This window comes from Plutella xylostella, chromosome 10 (genome assembly GCF_932276165.1).
Source record: "Plutella xylostella chromosome 10, ilPluXylo3.1, whole genome shotgun sequence".
NCBI lineage: Eukaryota > Metazoa > Arthropoda > Insecta > Lepidoptera > Plutellidae > Plutella > Plutella xylostella.
In genome coordinates this window covers 608,190-626,940 of record NC_063990.1, presented here as the reverse complement: position 1 = coordinate 626,940, position 18,751 = coordinate 608,190, and the positions used below count along the sequence as shown (strand labels likewise).

Below are 18,751 nucleotides of genomic sequence, written 5' to 3'. Positions count from 1 at the left end.
ACTTTTACTATCAGTTAATATTACAATTTTACAAATATTTTTTTTTTCTATGAATAATACAGCCTCATATATAGCTAAAAATAAAAAAGCTTGAGCTCTTTGATTTTACAGTAGGTTACTCAGACCAAGTAGGTTAAAACATGTTCAAATCCATATTATCACTCGCATTACAGTTACAGTCCCCGCTGCACGGTTCTTTATCGAAGTAGATAAACGTCACTATAAAATATATGGTGGAAAGCGCACTAAACGATTTTATCGACATCGATATCAGAACCCGTTCCGCGGGGCCTAAAACGTGGCGCGAGTTTTCCATATTTTAGTGGCGCGAGTTTTCCTTTACCCAAATCCAGCGGGTTCGGACCTCGCGGCTCTTCGTAGGCACCGCCGCCGCCGCCGCCGCCGACTCCGTGTTGTGCTTTGGTGTTGTTAGAATCCGACAAAGCTAACTTTGCGTCTGGTAAAAGATGGGAGAACATTTTGGGCCTTACCACAAAAACTTAGACAATATTTAACAGGTGTTTAGCGCTGTCAAATGCATACAAAATCTGTCAAATTTTGTTTTAAACACTTCGATCTTAAACAGTGTTCAAAGTTTTTTGTGGTAGGTACTACAGTTTTTCTTTAACTGATGACTATAATTTTAATACTTACTACATCATTATCTCATCATCTAACGTCGAAAACGATAGGCAGTATACCTTTATACTAAATAATACATATTCATCACGTCCCCACTGCAAGGGCACGGGTCTCCTTCCAATGAAGGAAGGGTTTTAGGCCTAGTCCACCAATAATATCATCAACATCAATCCGTGATAATCCACTGCTGAACAATCTGGACTCAAGGATCGAGCATCACAACACTCTATCCTCGGCCTTCCTCATCTAAGGACATCGTCGGGGAACAGCGATGTAATATTTACATACATATGCTCACGACTGTAATCCCCGAAGGGGTAGTCAGAGGTGACTCGCAAGCGAGTCACCTGCTTTTCGCTGTACATTTGTACTCACGTGATAGGTCGCGAGCCGTATCGCCGTTTTGGAATGAGTAATGAGTATTACTAATATTTATTCCATACAAATAACACAATTTCGCATTGTAGGAAAAATTGGTCACAGGAATGGCCAGTTAAATAACCTGGCAGTTGCTGACGGCTCCAGCCCAGGATGAACCAGACATATAAATCATCTTTGATAAATAATAGGATAGTAACAGATACTCAGAACACATAGTAATATGTCATTCGCGAAAGCTCCTTTCGTGCACCATTTTTTTATATAGGTATACAATAGAATAGAATAGAATATTCTTTGTATGTACATGACTGTACGTTCTACAAGAATTGAATCATGTAACGTCTTGGTTCAATTCATTTGAATCTCGACCGAAAATCCTATTTGTCGATGTAACGACATTTTAAACTCTTGAACACATTCAACGATATAAAATACCTACAGTCAACTCATAAAGTGAAAACTACCTCTATTATCGACCGAGCCGACCAAATATAAATTCGGAAAAGAACCAAAATTAGTTCCGTACAAATGTGTGTCGCCGACGGGTTACACCATCATAAAATCAGAGAGCTTATCTACTCATACACATCATTACCTTTCATGGACGGCGCATTCAATGACCTGCCGAGGCCGCACGCTCGGGAGGCTCGGCAGGACCCAGTTGCGGCACATTGTTGTAAACATGTTGCTTCAGACGGAGTTGCACCGGGCTCGGCCAACGATACTGAATAATTTCTGCTTTGTTACCGAGTTTCAGTATTGAATAGCAAAATCAACGCTATTGTAGAGATACCGCATCCACGGTGTCGTCGCTCGGAGCATTGGAACTTGGCAGATCGAGGTCAGTGTGTGGCCGAAGTGGGTCAGGGCGGTTGCAGCAGGGCGGGCGCTCGGCGGCGCTCGGGGGCGCTCGGGGGCGCTCGGGCGCTCGGCGCATGCGCGCGGCCGCCCCAGCGCGCGCATTGATCGCCGCCCACGCTGGCGCTGGTGGTCAGTCGGCGAGCCGCAGCTAGCCCCGTGCAGGGCTCCGTGCAGTCATGGCGGCGTGAACCCGCGCCGCCCGCGGCCGCCGCGCCGCGATGGCCAGAGAGGTAACCGAGCAGCCCGCGCCCCGCCGCCCCGCCCCGCGCCCCGCGCCCCCGCGCGCCGCCGCCACTAGTGTCCGGCTGCACTTGCAACCTGCATTATTCAAAATGTGTGCCCAGTTATATAAAGTGTGTGGTGCCCTTATGTGAAAGGATTCGTTTCATGTAAATTTCGGGTAAAATCAATGAGTGATTGGATCCGGGCCGCTAGTGCCATGTCTAAAACGCTCGGACTAAAATGGGATTGGTCGTCGCTTGACAAGAAATTTCGATTCGCTAATGGTAACTTTCACTTTATGATAAGGCTTACACACTCCTGACATGTGCCCACATGCCCCCGCCCGCCCCCGCTTGGGGCGCCCGCAGCCCGCAGCCTCCAGCCCCATACAACAAAGAACATCTTCACTAAATACATAACTATACCAACAATCCTAAAATAGCCATCGCTTTGCTTGCTTTACCCACCAATAACTTATAGACCTACCACAGTGACAATTCATTTCATATCGATAAAAGTACTAACTGAGCAGAAAAAGAACACATATTTCAGTTCAGTTTGTATTTTTCTTGATTTTATTGGTAAATGTCGGTATTATGTTGTACAAAATATCAATTCAATTAGAACCTATGCACAATGTACAAAAATACATCCTCTGTCACTAGTTTCATACCTACAATTTTAGGAGCTACGAAAAGTGTAGCGCGCGTAGCAGGCTCGTAGCGCTCCCGTAGCAGGCGCGTAGCGCTCTCGTAGCACGCTCGTAGCGCTATCGTAGCAGGCCCGTAGATCTATTGTAGATCGTATAAAAATATTTTGGATATGTGATCCGTTCCAAATACAAAAAATTAAAATAAAAAATGCTTTCGCAACCTATAATTAGTTATTTAAAGAACACAGGCTGAGCGATTGTATATTCGAATTAATGCATTCGTATTATTATTTGTTTGTTAATAAAATTATCACTCACCTACCTACATAGATGCCATATACCTAGTAGTGTACATATTGAGTGTAGCTGCGCTTTACATAACCTAACACCGATTCAAAACCGTGCCTTCTCTCTCTTTCTAGTGAAAAAGATTAAAGAGTAAGAAAGATGGACAGAATATGTTTCAGCGAGTGTGTGATGTGCCTGTAACTATAGTGTGGAGCTGAGATGTGTCAGCGATTGAGAGAACAATGACCATCGCAGTCGCCATGGACAGTAAGGTCAGTAACAGCAGACCGCACCTCACCATCATCATGCAACTTGCATCTGCCGACCGTACCCCGCGGGGTGTTGGAGGCAATCGCTTTTCGCTGTTCATTAGTACTCACATGATAGTTTTCTAGCCATATCGTCATGTTATTACAATAGTAAGTACACTGTACTTATACTAGCTACGCATCGAGATTAGTAGTTATAGGTTTCCTCAAGATAGATAGATAGATAGATAGAATATTGTTTTCCTTAACTGTTAAAGTATTACCAATGAGGTATATGAAGCCTTCTTGACTGAGGAGCGGTAGTTGTACCTAGGATACTTTATGAAGTGACACTACAAAGATGTACTTACCTACGTTTTTGAAATCAGAAAAGGATCGGCCATGTTTTTATAATTAAAAATTTCACAAAGTTTTCAATTATGTAAATATACAGTTTGAAGACAGTGAGTAGATCGAGCTACAGACTGAATCTTCACTTCCTGTTGATGGAACATCGTGATCCTTAGACATATCTCTGTCGTGATCTAATAAATACGAAAAATATAAAATAAATACGAAGGCCATTAAAATACTTATTCCCATTATTAAATAAAATAACACAAGTTTTTTTTCATCAGTACAGGACATATATGTACAGAGGACAATATGAAAGTGAAAGGGTAGTACGTTAAACCTTAACTTATAATTTTTTCTTAATAAAATTGTAAGTTTTTAGTATAGATTTATAATATTTTTCTTCTTCTTACTAGCGTGATAATATATGTATATATAAAAACGAAACTATTTATTAATTGTGTCTAATTTTCGGAACGTAACAGTGTCGAATGGTCATATAGCGCATCTGTAGGACATTTTTCTTCTGAGGAACCATGTCATGATTAGGTACTAATCTAAATTTAAATATTAAACAATGAAAAAAGCACCATTTTCCAATATTTATAAACATATATGTATATGTATTTTCAGCTTAATAATTCAAGTACAAAAATTTTTAAACAAGTGCCCGTGTATTTTTATAAAATAAGTGACCACAAAACAGACAAAATAACTGGGTCACGCATTCTTATTATCATGTGTGTACCACTAGCAAGACCATTCGAGACACAGAAAACTTTACTACTATCTGACAGACACGACGTACGAGTCCCGAGGAAAACAGTAACTGTGCTACCACAAAAAACTTTAAACACTATTTAACAAGCGTTTAAAACGAATTTTGACAGATTTTGTAGGCGTTTGACAGCAATAAAGACCTGTTAAATACTGTCTAAGTTTTAACCCTTAGATTCTAATGTCACAAACACAGGTGTAGGCCATCAGTCCATCATGCAATTAGATAAATCCCCACGAAGCTATCAGACACGTTTTAATCATTATTATTTATCAGAAACGAAAAATAAAAATATTGTACAAAAAAAAGATCCCCACGAATTGAGAACTTCCTCTTTTTTTGTCGGTTAAAAAGCGTTGTATTTCGAACATCAAGTACTGAATGCGTTCTTCATAAACTTTTTTTAACGGCTTCTCGAAAACGTCGCGTACAGTGTCACAAACTTATCTGTTCCGGTGAGAGCGAACTAAATTGATCTATATCTGATTACTAACTAATGAATTACATATTGATAAAGATTAGATGGGTTCCATAAAACAACAACAGCGAATTACCACTACGGGCAAACATAAAAAGTTATAGAGTGAAGAAATATTAGACATTTACGTGAGCTCTCACCGGAACAGATAAGTTTGTGGCACTGTATGTTTGAGGTCAAATGACTGTTTGCAATTTTATTTGGGACAGTCTTTTAAGTAGAAGAATATACAGCCAGTGAATTGAGTTGAAAATGTACATGTATATAAAAGATTTTCTTATGGACATGGTAAAAAATAGACACAGAAAAATATTCTCACTTTATTAACAGCGTAATAAATTTTGATTTAATTTAATAAATTAATAAACTTTATACAATTTGAGACGTTTTTGATGACCTTTTATAGCCAACATTGAATTTCTTATAATGATATACACCGATAGTGTGATTAGAGTTCAAGTTAGATTTTGTAAGAATATAAATATTCTGTATTAGTTTTATATATTCATTATTGTGAATCTCATTTTGCCTTATATTAAACGACTATTGTTATTATATTTCGATGCAAAAGATACTCGCATAAACTTGCAAAGCAACTCTCTTTCGTTGACGTTAAAAACGGATATAATCCAGAATCTCCGATTAGACGACGAAGCAATTTCGTGGACAGCGGGTCTACTCTGATAAAAAACTAAGTTTCGGAAAGGTGCCATGCGATCTTTACGTTTAACGCAACCAGAAAGAGTCGTGGTTAGCACTGCAGCGCTCTGAAATAACGTTTTTGTGAAGGTAGATTAACCCTCCAAGCCAAGGAGCCAAGGAGAGGGGGATCAGTTCTAATTCGTTCATTTAAAACATTAATCTGACCATAAAGAGGCCATGGCCTCGGGCCGCGGGTCGCCAGGCCTCTGCCAGTTATTGATAATCAATAACAAACCTGCAGTCAGCATCTTAAAAGATAGGATCAGGGGTATTTTTTGTTAAATTGTATTTCGTTGAATCAATCGAATATATATACTTCAATTAAAATTTTGCGTGCTTTTAAAATTGGCCATATACAGTAAAAGTATGTAGAAATGTAGATACATTCACGGGCAATGAAAAAGTTCCACTCATAAAATGCCGACACCAAACAAACCTATTTTTTTTACATTTAATAAAAAAATTGAACAAAATAGTACCGTTTTTAGTTGGTAGTACCCTGATGCTCTGCAATTTGCAGTTGGATTGCAGTTGAAATGCGGTCCGTCTGTCTAGGTCTAGACCCTTAAATGTTCCTAAATGTTGCAGAAAGCGTCACTAAGCACCTTTCCCGTTTAGGAGTAATTTGGTGCTTTTATCAGTATAACCTTTTCATTGCCCGTGAGTGTATGTATGTATAAGTATCACTTCAAACTATCAATACAATCGTGTACTTACTGTAATCGTTTACTTTCACTCTCACATTTATGAGCCATTGTTATTCGTAGGACAGCATATATCGTACCGCGTGTAACTTTCAGTACCACCTAGCTGATGCTGATAAGATAAATCACAGAACAACTTGGTTGCACTTTAAGTGATAACGTTAACATAACCTACCTATCTATTGTTAGATGTAAAACCTAATGGTCTTTGACGAAAAATACAAAAATCCTTAAACCCTCTTACTACTTATGCTTACTTATGGCCACTTTAAAAAAAAATATTTTAACAAACATAATTTTGAATATTAATAAACACATTCATCGATAGATACTTAATAAAAGTTGGTAATGACTGGTGGTACTAGGTGTAGAGACTCATTACAACGCAATTAATGTATTTAGATTCGCAATAAAAACAGAATTCCTGTTATTTACGCGCCGCTGCCGACACAGTCTAAACAAGGTTACAACGTTTGTAAACTAAACCGAGAGTTACTCGATAATTACGATATTATTTACGCTTCGATTGACACACCTACCTATAAATAAACAAACAACAGAACTAAATCTTTGTTGAGCGCGGGGGCGGCAACGTGGGGCGCGCGGGGGCGGGGAATAATGTGGGGTTTTACAGAACAATAAGAAAAATATTATTTCCTGTAACCTGCTATTATATTGTAGCAGTATTGTTCTGCCGGTTTCTTTATTTCGTTCACGGCCAACCTCGGGGCACGTTAGTACAAAACAGCGTACGGACTCTCGTATCACGTATCAGGTCATGGCTGTTGTAGCTCCGGGTCAGATTATAGTAGAGCTTATAAGTGGGTAAATAAGTGTTCAAGTGAAGGGTGTGAAGAGGCCGCCTAAGTGTAACGTACTTGACCGACGACCTCACGCATGAGAGGACAGAAAGGCTGACTAACCATTCAGTTAAGAAAGGCCTAGGGATATACTTCTTTATGTTATGTATATAGTGGTCTTGTTCAATCATCTGCATCTAAACGTTGGTGTAAACATTCAGTCCTTATTTTGGGTCAAGGGATTTTAAGAAAGGTTCATTGTAGACATAGACATAGAATACGACATTCTAACTACGACTATAGTTAAGAACCTAAGTCAAAATAATCTTACCCAAGCTTGAGTGATTCCACTCAAGCTTGGGTAAGATTATTTTGACTTTCTGAATATCCCATGGACTTCATTATTTTATTGGTAGATTTAGGTCGTGGAATTAAAAAGTATATTTTTGGTGACTGTTCAAATTGTACAATAAAGAAGCGAAGTGTCTCTCACATAGCGTGACTAAAAAAGATTTGAACGGATTTAAGTTGAATTTTTTTTTCATTGAATTACTTTAAAACGCACATAAGTAACGCCATAAAATCTACTTTGAGTGATACTATGAAGAGGCAAAACATTTATTAATTCGTTTCTAATCAGGCTGGTTACTGGTTGTTAAAATCAGAACTTAATATAATGTTGACATTAAATCTACGTCTGTCTCTTCCTGTCTTTATACTTTCAAAAGCAATACAGCAGTACATTTAAGGTCGACATTAGCTTAAAGTTTCATTCTGCAACATGAAAGGTAACCGTTACAGTACCTATCTACTACATAGTATTATAAAGATATTTTTTCTATTTTATTTAAAACATAACACAAAGTACTGCTCAACTCTTGCCCTAAAGGTCGTTGTTATACGTATGATCGTAAACTTTTCCTTATCGTGTAACAACCTCCCACATTATGTAAAATCACGTAACTTTCACCCACATCAGTAACAATCACTGGAAGTAGATTTTATTCAATTTCTAACCAACAACATGCCACGCTGAAGTTTTTATTTTCAAATATCATGAAACACTGAAAAATATAAATTAAATAGTAAAACTTTTTACTACCTTTACTAGTAGGATTACAATTGAGCAATTAGCAGCAGCCCCGCCGCCGCCGCCGCCGCCGCCGCTCGAGAGTGAAGCGAGCCCGAGTGTCGGTCCACACGCGCCGCCGAACGCTTCTTAAAGCTACCAAAAGTGCATCCGTGTACACCGCTTAATTTCAAGATATTACAGCATCGAGAGATTACGCCTGTTCAGGGCTGCAGTGCGGTGGGGCGCGGGCGGGGGCTGGGCGGGGGCGCGGGGGCGGCGGGGGCGGGGCGGCGCGACCCGGTCACGCGCCCGGCAGTGCGCCCGCCGCGCTCCGCCGGCGCGGACTGCGCGACGCACGCGCCACAACATAACCTCCACGCGGGCCACTGCATCCACCACACACCTCGCTCTCACGCTAACACTCCATCCGGGGTGCCCCTCTCTGGTGCTAACGGTGCCAACACGAAAATGATAGTCGAAATTAACGAGGTAACGTTCAAGTTTTCGATACGTTTAGTACCGTCGATAAGGTATCGGGGGGAAGTCGTGTGTCGGCAGCGCTACGGCGCTACGAGCGAGCGCTACGCCGCTACGAGGAGACCTACTTTATTGTTGTCAAAAATATAAGATGAAACGATGAAGCAGGCATTTATAGGGACTTAATGTTTTCCGGTGCGCCTTATCAGTGGATGCAGGCGCGGCGCGGGCGGCCGGGCTGGGCGGAGCGAGTTTTATGCCGAAGAAGTCGTAGTCTAGATTACACTAAAGATCGTGCAGGGCGGTCCTATGTCACTGGGTCAACGCACGGTGCGTGCGGGGCGCGGGCGGGGGCGCGCGGGGGGCGGCGGGGGGCGCACGGGGGGCGGGGGCGCGCTGCAGCGGCAGTGCAAGAGCGGCGCCGCTCCGGCCCGCCTGCCTTACTCTATTCTACACCATTTCGAACTCTATTCTATCTACATTTTAAAGCCGAACTTTCAATCAAGACTGCATCCCGATGAAGACTGATTTACATTTCAAATAGTCCAGATTTTACTGTTAAATATTTCAGTCGAAACTGAATTACATTTTCTTGCATAGGTGAGGAAAAGCGGCAAATTTCCCATTCTGTTACGTAGCGGCCGGTTTCACCAACATGCTCTAGCAACAGGCTCATTTCAACACATTTACATTGAGGTATTTAAAAAGTGTGTATAATATTGACACGGTGTATTGTTGTGTGTGCAGGAGGTTAGAGGAAAGAGGCCTTTCAAGATATGGGACAGTTCGCGGAGCGTGCGCAAGGGACTCGTCGTCACCAGCTTTGAGGAGTTGATACATAGAGGTGAGTCTTACATTTACCATAAATACTGCCGCTTGTATAACCTTAAGCCCCAATTTCTCCATAGTCGATTATCCAACCGACCAGGGATTGGTTAATCAATTATACGTCATCTCCATATAAAATTATTGACAGATGTGTCAAAAGATAATTACTAATACCTGGTTATGCTCTAACCGACTATGGAGAAGATTGGCACTTGAATGTCGCGAAAGTATTTGTAAAATATTAACTCAGCTATAAACACAAACAGTTATCATGGATGAACTAAGTTCTCTGGAGCAATTTACTAATACTTTAGCGAAATAAACACTCGTTACACAAGTAAATAGCAAATGTATTACCATATATCTTCAATCAATATCTGAAAACAGATGTAAATCCACTTGATATTAGTTTCAAAACTCTTCATATATTCTCATTCTTCTCTCTAACTCTTCATCTCTCGTAGCATTTGACTCGATATAGTTTCTAACACGATACACGAGTCTACAACAACTGTGAAAAGTTTAACTTTAATACCGTATTTATTTATACATGCAACAGGTTGTAGGAAAGTTACAAATAACTACAATCTTTCCAATAACAATCATTGAAAAGGACTACCAGTCGATACCTGTAGAAAAAACAACCCTTTATTTTCTGTAACTGTTTCAAAGAAGCTGTGAAATCCTAAAACGCAGTATAAAATCCGACCAATCCGCGAGCGCGGCATGAGAGCTGGCCAATGAGAGGCGTCGGCCCGGGAGAGTGCATCAACCTGTGCCGCGGGGTCGCCTGGTTGTTCACCTAATGCCACTGTGATAGTGCACCTAGTGATACCTACCCAGTAGCCCAGTAGTGCCTGCCAGCTGAAGCTAGATAACAAGACTATATAACGATGGCATTGGCATTTGATAAGAATATAGATGATTGGATGTATATTATACACTCGCAAGCAACTTACCTGGGTAGCAAATGGGTGGAACTTTAATTGCTCGCTAGTGTTCAATGATTACATTCGAATTATCATGTTATACGATGAAATCAAAAGTATTAATATTTGTACAAAAAAAATTGCCATGATCTTAGTCAAACAAATCGCACAAAATTACGGTTTGATCACGTTTAATCTAGGCCTAGGCAATACATTCTTTCACTTTGTACGTCTAAGATTGTGGATTTTCCTCTTGTCTACAAAACAATTACTACAGCTACGCTTTGCAAAGTGCTACGTCTATCGTAGCGCAGCGCGTAGCACTACCTTGCAAAGTGTTGACTACGTCGTAGCTCGTAGCAAGCTACGAAACTCGTAGTAAATAGTGCTACGATTGGCGTAGTACTTTGCTACGCGCTCTCGTAGCATGCATTTTGTAGGCCTAGAACCGGGATAGCTTTGAATTCATTATTATTTAATTGAAAAAATAAACTGTGGATATTCTTTATAAGTACACTCACGGGCGATGAAAAGGTTCCACTCAGAAAAACACACATTTACTCCTAAACGGAAAAAGCTAGCTTTATGACGCCTTCTGTAACATTGAAGTACATTTAACGGAGCATCAGGATATTACCAACTAAACACAATCACATTTTTTTCAAGTTTTAAATGAAATATTAGAAGAAATTAGGGTCGTTTGGTGTTAGCTTTTTGTTAGTGAAACTATTTCATTACCCGTGAGTGTAAATGAAAACCTGAAACCGGTTAACTAATGAATTATAAAGAAACTCTCACGCACAGTTTACCGGATTACCCGGCATTACCCGGCTACCAGCTCGGAACTAGGTTACTGGAGCACTCGCACTACGCACTCCTTGTAGCTATAGTAGGAAGGGTGATATTGCAGTGCATTTGTTAGCGGTTCTATTCTGTAATTTCTTCTTCAAAGACGACGATGAATATTGTGTAATACTATTTTTTTTGTGTAGTCTTTTGTGAAAGTTATATCGATTAAGAAATTTTCTGTAAATTAAGCAATACGATTAAAAATTTAATCGTGATCAATGGTCCAACACTAGTAGGAGCTAAATCACTTTATATATTTACTTTGAACAATATTATTTTACAATAAACTTTCGTAAACTATGTTTTGTAAAATATAAATAAGTACCATCGTAGAAATCCACACTATGGCGAATTCATTTTCAACAATATTTCGTGCACTCATAGTAAGTGTGTTTGTAATAAATAGGCGGAGGCTCTTAAGCTTTAAAATGCTCCGAAGAATTTACACTTCTATGTTGTTGCATTTAATTATTATTTAAAAAAAGTGTTTCTGTATTTCTAGTGGTTTAAGAGGTTCTAGAAGTTTTTCTTCAAAATGCCCGCGTTGATATTTGAAAGTACATGCACGAATTTTATATTTGTTGATGTGGAAATAAGCCAGACGGATGCTCATTAAAACTACATGTTTATGTTATTTTTGATAAAAAAACCATCTGATAATTTAGGCACTGAAATCAATAGATTAAACTTTACAGTACAAAAAGGCGGCCTTATTGCATAATGCATTTTTTTAAAATATGATACCTGTTTCTGTGAGTTTACTTTTTCAATACATCGCAAATAAACTAAACAACAAACTTAAACGCAATATTGGCCAGCATCTCCCCCAGTATTTTTCAGGTGAATAAGTCTAGATCACCTAGATGCCGGGGTCAGTGGTCGCTCGCGTGACCTGTTTCCGCAGGCTCTATAACCGGATCCGCCGTTATATGCCGTTAAACGCCGTTACTGGAGGCTGCGTCCTAGCGACACAGATTACTTTAGCGCCGGTCGACCGTCGCGCCAGTTGTTGCTCGTTTTACTAGCTGGGAATACCCATTTTATGTATCTTACCAAGTGAAATATTATAGTAGGTTATTTGTGTATCCAAGTAACTTTTATAGAAAGCATTAAGATTCGAGAGTTTTTATGGCTTTTATCTAAGGTACATTACAGCGAAAATTTACATAAATTTCGTTTATGTGTATTTTGTTTGCAAAGGAACGGTTTCTCAAAAACTAATAATCGATAAGTAAAAGATACCTTCAGCAAAAAATGATTTAATGATGATAATAACTAATACCAAAATAAACGTGTAGTCTTATCAGACTTGCATTTTTTCAAGCCGGAAGTTTGATTATTATAAGAATGAGACAGATGTGTTTTCTAATTCTGATTGTGATATTATTTAACTCTTATCAGTCAAAAACACACATTGATAATTTTTTTTTTAAAGAAACGTAATTGTCTAAAGTTTTTCTAGGTTTTACATTGCGTGTTGGTTGATGATTATGACTTGTGAGCAAAGTAATACACTGCCGGGCAATGAAAAAGTTCCACTCACAAAATTCCGACAACAAACGACCCCAATTTTTTCAAAGATTTAATTTAAAATTGGAACAAAATATTACCGATTTTAGTTGGTAATATCCTGATGCTCTGATTAATGTACTTCAATGTTGCAGAAGACGGCATTAAGCTAGCCTTTTCCGTTTAGAAGTAATTTAGTGTTTTTCTGAGTGGAACCTTTTCATTGCCCGTGAGTGTAATATTATAAGTCAATAACGTAATAAGTCAATGAGTAATTCGACTGTAAATCATGAAATTCCTATAATAATAAGAGCTAGTTTACGGCATTCGTTGCTTGAAGTGTGAGTATGTAACTATAACATGTTCTGGTGCATGTTGCAGGCAAGGAGAAGTTGCAGGTGGTGTCGACGGAGCCGGTGCGGCTGGTGCTGGACAGCGACGGCACGCAGGTGGAGGACGGCGACTACTGGCGCACCCTGCCGCCGCACACCGTGCTGCTGCTGCTGCGCGCCGGCGAGCGATGGTACCCCACCGGCGTCGACGTCATCAAGGCTGGTCAGTACACCACACACATGTAGCCCCAGTAGCCCCAGTCTCGTGACCACACGCAACTCACCCCGCTCCCCTCCACAGCGATATCGGCGATCCCCAAGATCGTGTGCGAGACCATCCACGCGCTCGAGCTGCACGATGAGACCCCCTCGTGGAAGATCATGGACAACAAGGGGCGCGTCACCGTCGTGCTGCACTGGGACCACCGCGGCGGCGCCTCGCCCGCGGCGCGCTCGCCCGCGCGGCAGGCCAAGCCCGACCGCCGGCCGTCGCTCGTCATCCAGACCTCGCTGGACCGGCCGCAGCCGCCGCCGCCGCACATCACCGTCGTGAACCACGACGAGCCGCCGCCGCCCGCGCGCCGCCTGTCGCGCGCGCCCGCCTCGCTGGAGCACGTGCACACGGCCGAGTGCCGCGCCGCCGCGCCGCCGCCGCGCCCGCCGCCCGACGAGTGCGACTTCCACTGCTGCGCGCTGCACGAGGAGGGCCGCCGCATCGCCGTGCACAAGAGCGTGGCCACCAGCCCCATCCAGGACGCGCAGCCGCGCGCCTCGCCGCAGGGCCGGCCCAAGGGCCACGTGCGCTTCCTGGACGCTGAGGGCGCGCGCCGCGGCGACCGCGACTCCTCCGAGTCCGAGACCGAGAACACGCTCGTGGAGGACGAGGCCGTCACCTCCGAGAAGTTCCTGCTGCTCATCGACCAGCTCAGCGTGGACCAGAAGCGCCACCTCACCATCAAGGACATCGGCATCATCCTGGAGCGGCTCAGCTCCAAGATCCTGGACGTGGAGCGGCTGGACCGCGAGTCGGAGTCGGACGACTGCTACAACTGGACCATCAAGGCGACCATCCGCGGCGACGCGCTGCGCGAGCTCGGCGTCATCTACAACGGCAACTACTACGCCATCAGCGAGCACCCGGGCTACCGGGAGGAGAACGAGGAGGCGGGGGACGAGGCGGAGGAGGAGGAGGAGGAGGACCGGCTCTGATCCGGCCTGTGCGGCGCCGGCGGGGCGCGCGGGCCGTGCGGGGCGCCCGCCGCCGCCGCCGCCGCGCTGCGCCTCGCGCTGTGCCGCGTGGCCGCGCGCTGAGCGCCCCCCGCCTCCGCGCCCCCGCGCCCGCCGCGCGCCGCCCGCACTCGCTGGTGACCAGTGACGTCACTAGCACCGGAAGCCCCCCGCTCAGGCCGCTCTGCTCGTCAATTCGCGGGCAAATCCCTAGTTTGTAATAGCGAAATTAATATGTACCTAAGTAAAACTGACTTCCTATTGATCGCAGAGTTTTACATACCTAAGTGTAAAGTCGCCGGCCGTATCGTGCCCGTTATATCGTATTGTGTATGTTCCCGCTCATGCTGTATCTTCTATTGAATTCCCACGTCAGGGTAACAACTAAATGTGACTTCGTTAATAAAATTATTCTTGGCCTAAAGACACAATATATTACGTACTTATACATAAACCATACCGACGAGTTTTAATTTAATCGTCTGTAAAGACCACAAAAGGGAAAAAAGGCTAGCGATGAATCGATCATAGAGTAAAAATAGACTTAATAAATAAAATACTTATTAACTGTAGTCAAATTGTACGTACGTACGTTGCAAGAGTTCATTTTGTACTAATATCGACTAAAATAAGCGGTGGCCAAGATTTGTAAAGTTGTCGAGGATATTCCTCAGAAGTGAAGTGGTCAGCCGGCGGCCCGGCGCTCCGGGCCGGACCCGGCCGCACCACGCTGACATTCAACAGAGAGAGCACTAAGCATTTATATACAATAGCTATTAATTAAAATATATAATAAATTGAACGTTATAAAGAGGTTGTATCTAAAATACGAATATACCGGCGCCACATCCAGCGTGCGCAGCGGTATTGGTAGGCTAAGTTAATTCTTGTACTTCACTAGCTCTATGGTATTGTAGGACAGTATAATGTTTTTAATTTTTGTATAGTACTGACCGTGAGGCGAGCTGCTCACGGCTTGTGTATAAATTTATAAAGTGTAAAATTCGTGTTCGAGGCGAAACGTTAGAGCATTAATAATAAGACGTAAATTACGTAACGGTGAAATAAGAAATATTATTGATTATTATTGGGACGTGACTGCACTGTTATGTGATGAGTATGGTTCTGTTGAGCGCGGTTGTGTGGTTGCTTGAGGTTACCCGAGTACAAATTGACGAGGAATGGTTCCACTACACAATAAAACTAACTTATTAACCTATGTGAATGTTGAAATGGTTTATATTCGGGTAATTTATTTGCACTTTGCATATTTTATATAAAATATATTATATGTATGGATATTTTGATGTTTTCCTACGATATCTATAATATTAAAACTATATTAAAGTTTATTTATAGCACAGTCATTTTTGCTTCATCTTTTGATATTGTGATTTGTCCGAGATATGTAAAATCATTTGTATTAAAATAAGTTTTTGGTGTAATACCTAGGAATAAATTAATTTGTATATACGGCATTATAAATATTACTTTGTGGGATAAAATCAAATGGAGGGCGTGGTTGAAGTTTCCGAGTGAATATAAAGTGGTGAATTACATTGTGTACTTACTGTAATAAAATTTGTAGGAATTAAAGAAATATCTCTGTGAAATCAGTTCAGCAATATCTATGTTAGTAACCGAAAGACCATTTTATTATATTTAAACGAGTGTATTTAGTTAAATAGAAGGTTAATTGCATCTTTTCCCTACGAGTAAGACAACTTTCTGGCACATTATAATATAAAAAGATTATTAATGTAAAATGTTGGTGAAAAGTTTTCGTATTAATCGACTGTTTTACAGTAAGAAGGACTTTGAATGAATGTCGACTGTTCTTTGTGGAAACTATGTTCATGAGATAACAAGACTCGCGGCAACGAGATCGTCATGAAATGTGGAATAAAACTTCATAATAAGCTTTAGCTAAACAAGTCACTTTTGCAAGCATAATTTGACTGTGACTTACTTATAATTTGTTTGTACAGTAAAAATACTAAAGATAATGTTATTATATTACAATTCGTTACGCACATTAATATGATATGTAGTTAAATACATACGTTTCGTTTTAAATATTTTGTATGTATGTGTATAGGATTAATATTGGGTACCTACATATTATGTAACGACATAGAGTTCAATTGTGATAGTGAAAAATCAACGCAAAATATTATTCACGTTATGCATAGTTGGTTTCCCTATTTTATATTTATATTATACAAAGTTATTATTAACCTTCCATACCAAATAGAATCAATAAAGGTAGGGTAAATAAGAGCAAACTACAGGCACTATTTGCATAATAACTTCACGATGCGCGCGAAATATCTACTCAAATAATGATGAAAAAATTGTTTAACCACATATTAACTACATATTTAGCGGAACCAAATGTGCATAATGTAAACATGTATACGTAGTTACTTCTACGACCGAATATACGCGACTCTGTTTAACTCAAGTGCAGACAACGCATCATACACACAACACTACATCTACCTTCTATAAAAAACTTGATTTACATAGACAAGCAAGAATGTACCTACGTCCTACTAATGTTTATGAAAGAGGCAAATGTCTGGCGGCACTCGGGCTAGCACTCAGGATCCAGGTCTCAAGTATATTCTAGAACATCAAAAGGGTCGCGAGCTGAGGAGCGGACCTAGAGGGGACATGGGGCGGGGGTGCAACATCGTGCAGCTATGACTAATAGTAAGGGAGAGAAAATAGCTATGCTTACATGAAGTTTTACATACTGGTTTGTTAACCCCATGATGGGTACTTATTGGGAAGTTTTATCGAGTTTGCATCATTGGCTCGCAAAGATACACGCGGGTGAATTCATGTTGGTTTTGATCATTTGATTATGGTCCTAGCTCCGCTCCTCTAGCTCGCGGGGACTGCAGTAGTAACATAAAGCACACATACATTTATTATATGATAATTATAATGATTATACGAACGTTAAATCGACTCATATTTAAGTATTGTTTGTTACAGATCGACGCGACGTTTTAATAGAAAAACGGAAACGTTTAAATTATAAAGAACGTAGCACAATAAATATCAACTCGAATCAGATCGTCACCGGATCAACTCGAAACAGTAACGTAATATTGAAACAAAGGCGACCCCATCCGAGTTGATGTGTCTTGTGTGGTACAACCTTAAACGAGTAAAAATAAAAAAATCACGCAATACTGATAAGAAAGATACGTAATACTGTTTCTTATTAGTCTATAAAATCCCTACCGAATCAGTGTATAGAATATAGGAAATGGCTGTACTTATTATTTATTTTAAAACTTTCGTGCCAAATCATCACAGTTTGTCCCACTTCCACAAATATTTGTAATGTTTTTAACGCATCATAAAATTAATGTGTTCGAGCAGGAGTATATAGTACCTAAGTAGGTATGTACTTTTACGAATAGGTACAATAATTCAAATGTTTAATTTCTCTAGTGCCAAACTTTAACGTGGTAAATAATTTGTCAGAATATGTGAAAGCAGACCTAAAATCTGTCTTAGGTCTATCCTGTAATAATGATGATCGATTTAAATATTTTAGTTTGAATCGCTGATGAGAATCGGTCGACTGAGGACAGAAATTGGACTGCAGATCGACCGAGCCTCCCGCAGCGCCTTCTGTCTGTGAACCCGAGATTTATTTTTGTATTCGGAAGTTTCGTAACCGACGTCACCACACGTCCTCGCGGCGCTCCGGTTTCATTTACAACACTGACTAAGTAAAACTGAGAAGACTTCACTGCCACTAATTTAAAAATAAAAATATTGGAAACGAATGTTTCGGTGTTTCATTTCCTTGTTACTGAATGTAAATAAAATACTGATAACATAAGACTAGATACTCTACTAGATAGCGACGATAGCTTATTAAACGTGGATTTTATGAGCAGTTCTAATTCCAAATTCACAAATCTTTATTAAATACATCTGACAGTCGGGTTGCCCACTTACCCGACAACTCTCTCACCACAAGCTTGCTTGTGTGGGGGTGCACCAACCCGCACTAGGCCCGCGTGGTGGACTAGGCCTAAACCCTTCCTTCGATGGAAGGAGACCCGTGCCCCAGCAATGGGGACGTGATGGGTCTTGATGATCATGATGACTTTAACAAAATAAAAGAACCATTTTGTTTTCATATAAAGCCTGCCTTAAGCAGCCTAAAGTAAGCCTAGATTTCCACAAATGAGGTGCACTGTCAGGAAGCGTTTGAAAAAGAAAGTTTAACTGGTTGATATAACGCCCTTGAATAAAGATATAACATCGAAAATGGCAGACGGACTTCAGCTAAGTCACTCTGTAGGTCTGTCTATACCCCTGCGTAGTCAAAATGAATTTAATATTCAAATTCATAATTTATTTAACGTATAATTTATTTATTCAACGGC

At 41.0% G+C, this 18,751-nt stretch overlaps 1 protein-coding gene across 4 annotated transcripts; it reads left to right on the top strand.

Annotated features, from left to right (window-relative positions):
* The first annotated feature begins 1,982 nt into the window (after positions 1-1,982).
* On the top strand, positions 1,983-18,142 carry LOC119693707. Of its 4 annotated transcripts, XM_038117969.2 has the most exons (5): positions 2,121-2,390; positions 3,181-3,318; positions 9,407-9,503; positions 13,156-13,329; positions 13,408-18,142. In XM_038117969.2, exons 2-5 carry the CDS (start codon positions 3,289-3,291, stop codon positions 14,313-14,315), a joined length of 1,209 nt encoding a protein of 402 aa, XP_037973897.1. In that variant the 5' UTR covers positions 2,121-2,390; positions 3,181-3,288; the 3' UTR covers positions 14,316-18,142. The 4 variants fall into 4 exon arrangements, with proteins under 4 accessions (XP_037973899.1, XP_037973897.1, XP_037973900.1 ...); XM_038117971.2 differs by lacking the exons at positions 2,121-2,390; positions 3,181-3,318 and adding an exon at positions 1,983-2,114; XM_038117972.2 differs by lacking the exon at positions 3,181-3,318.
* The last annotated feature ends 609 nt before the right edge of the window (positions 18,143-18,751 follow it).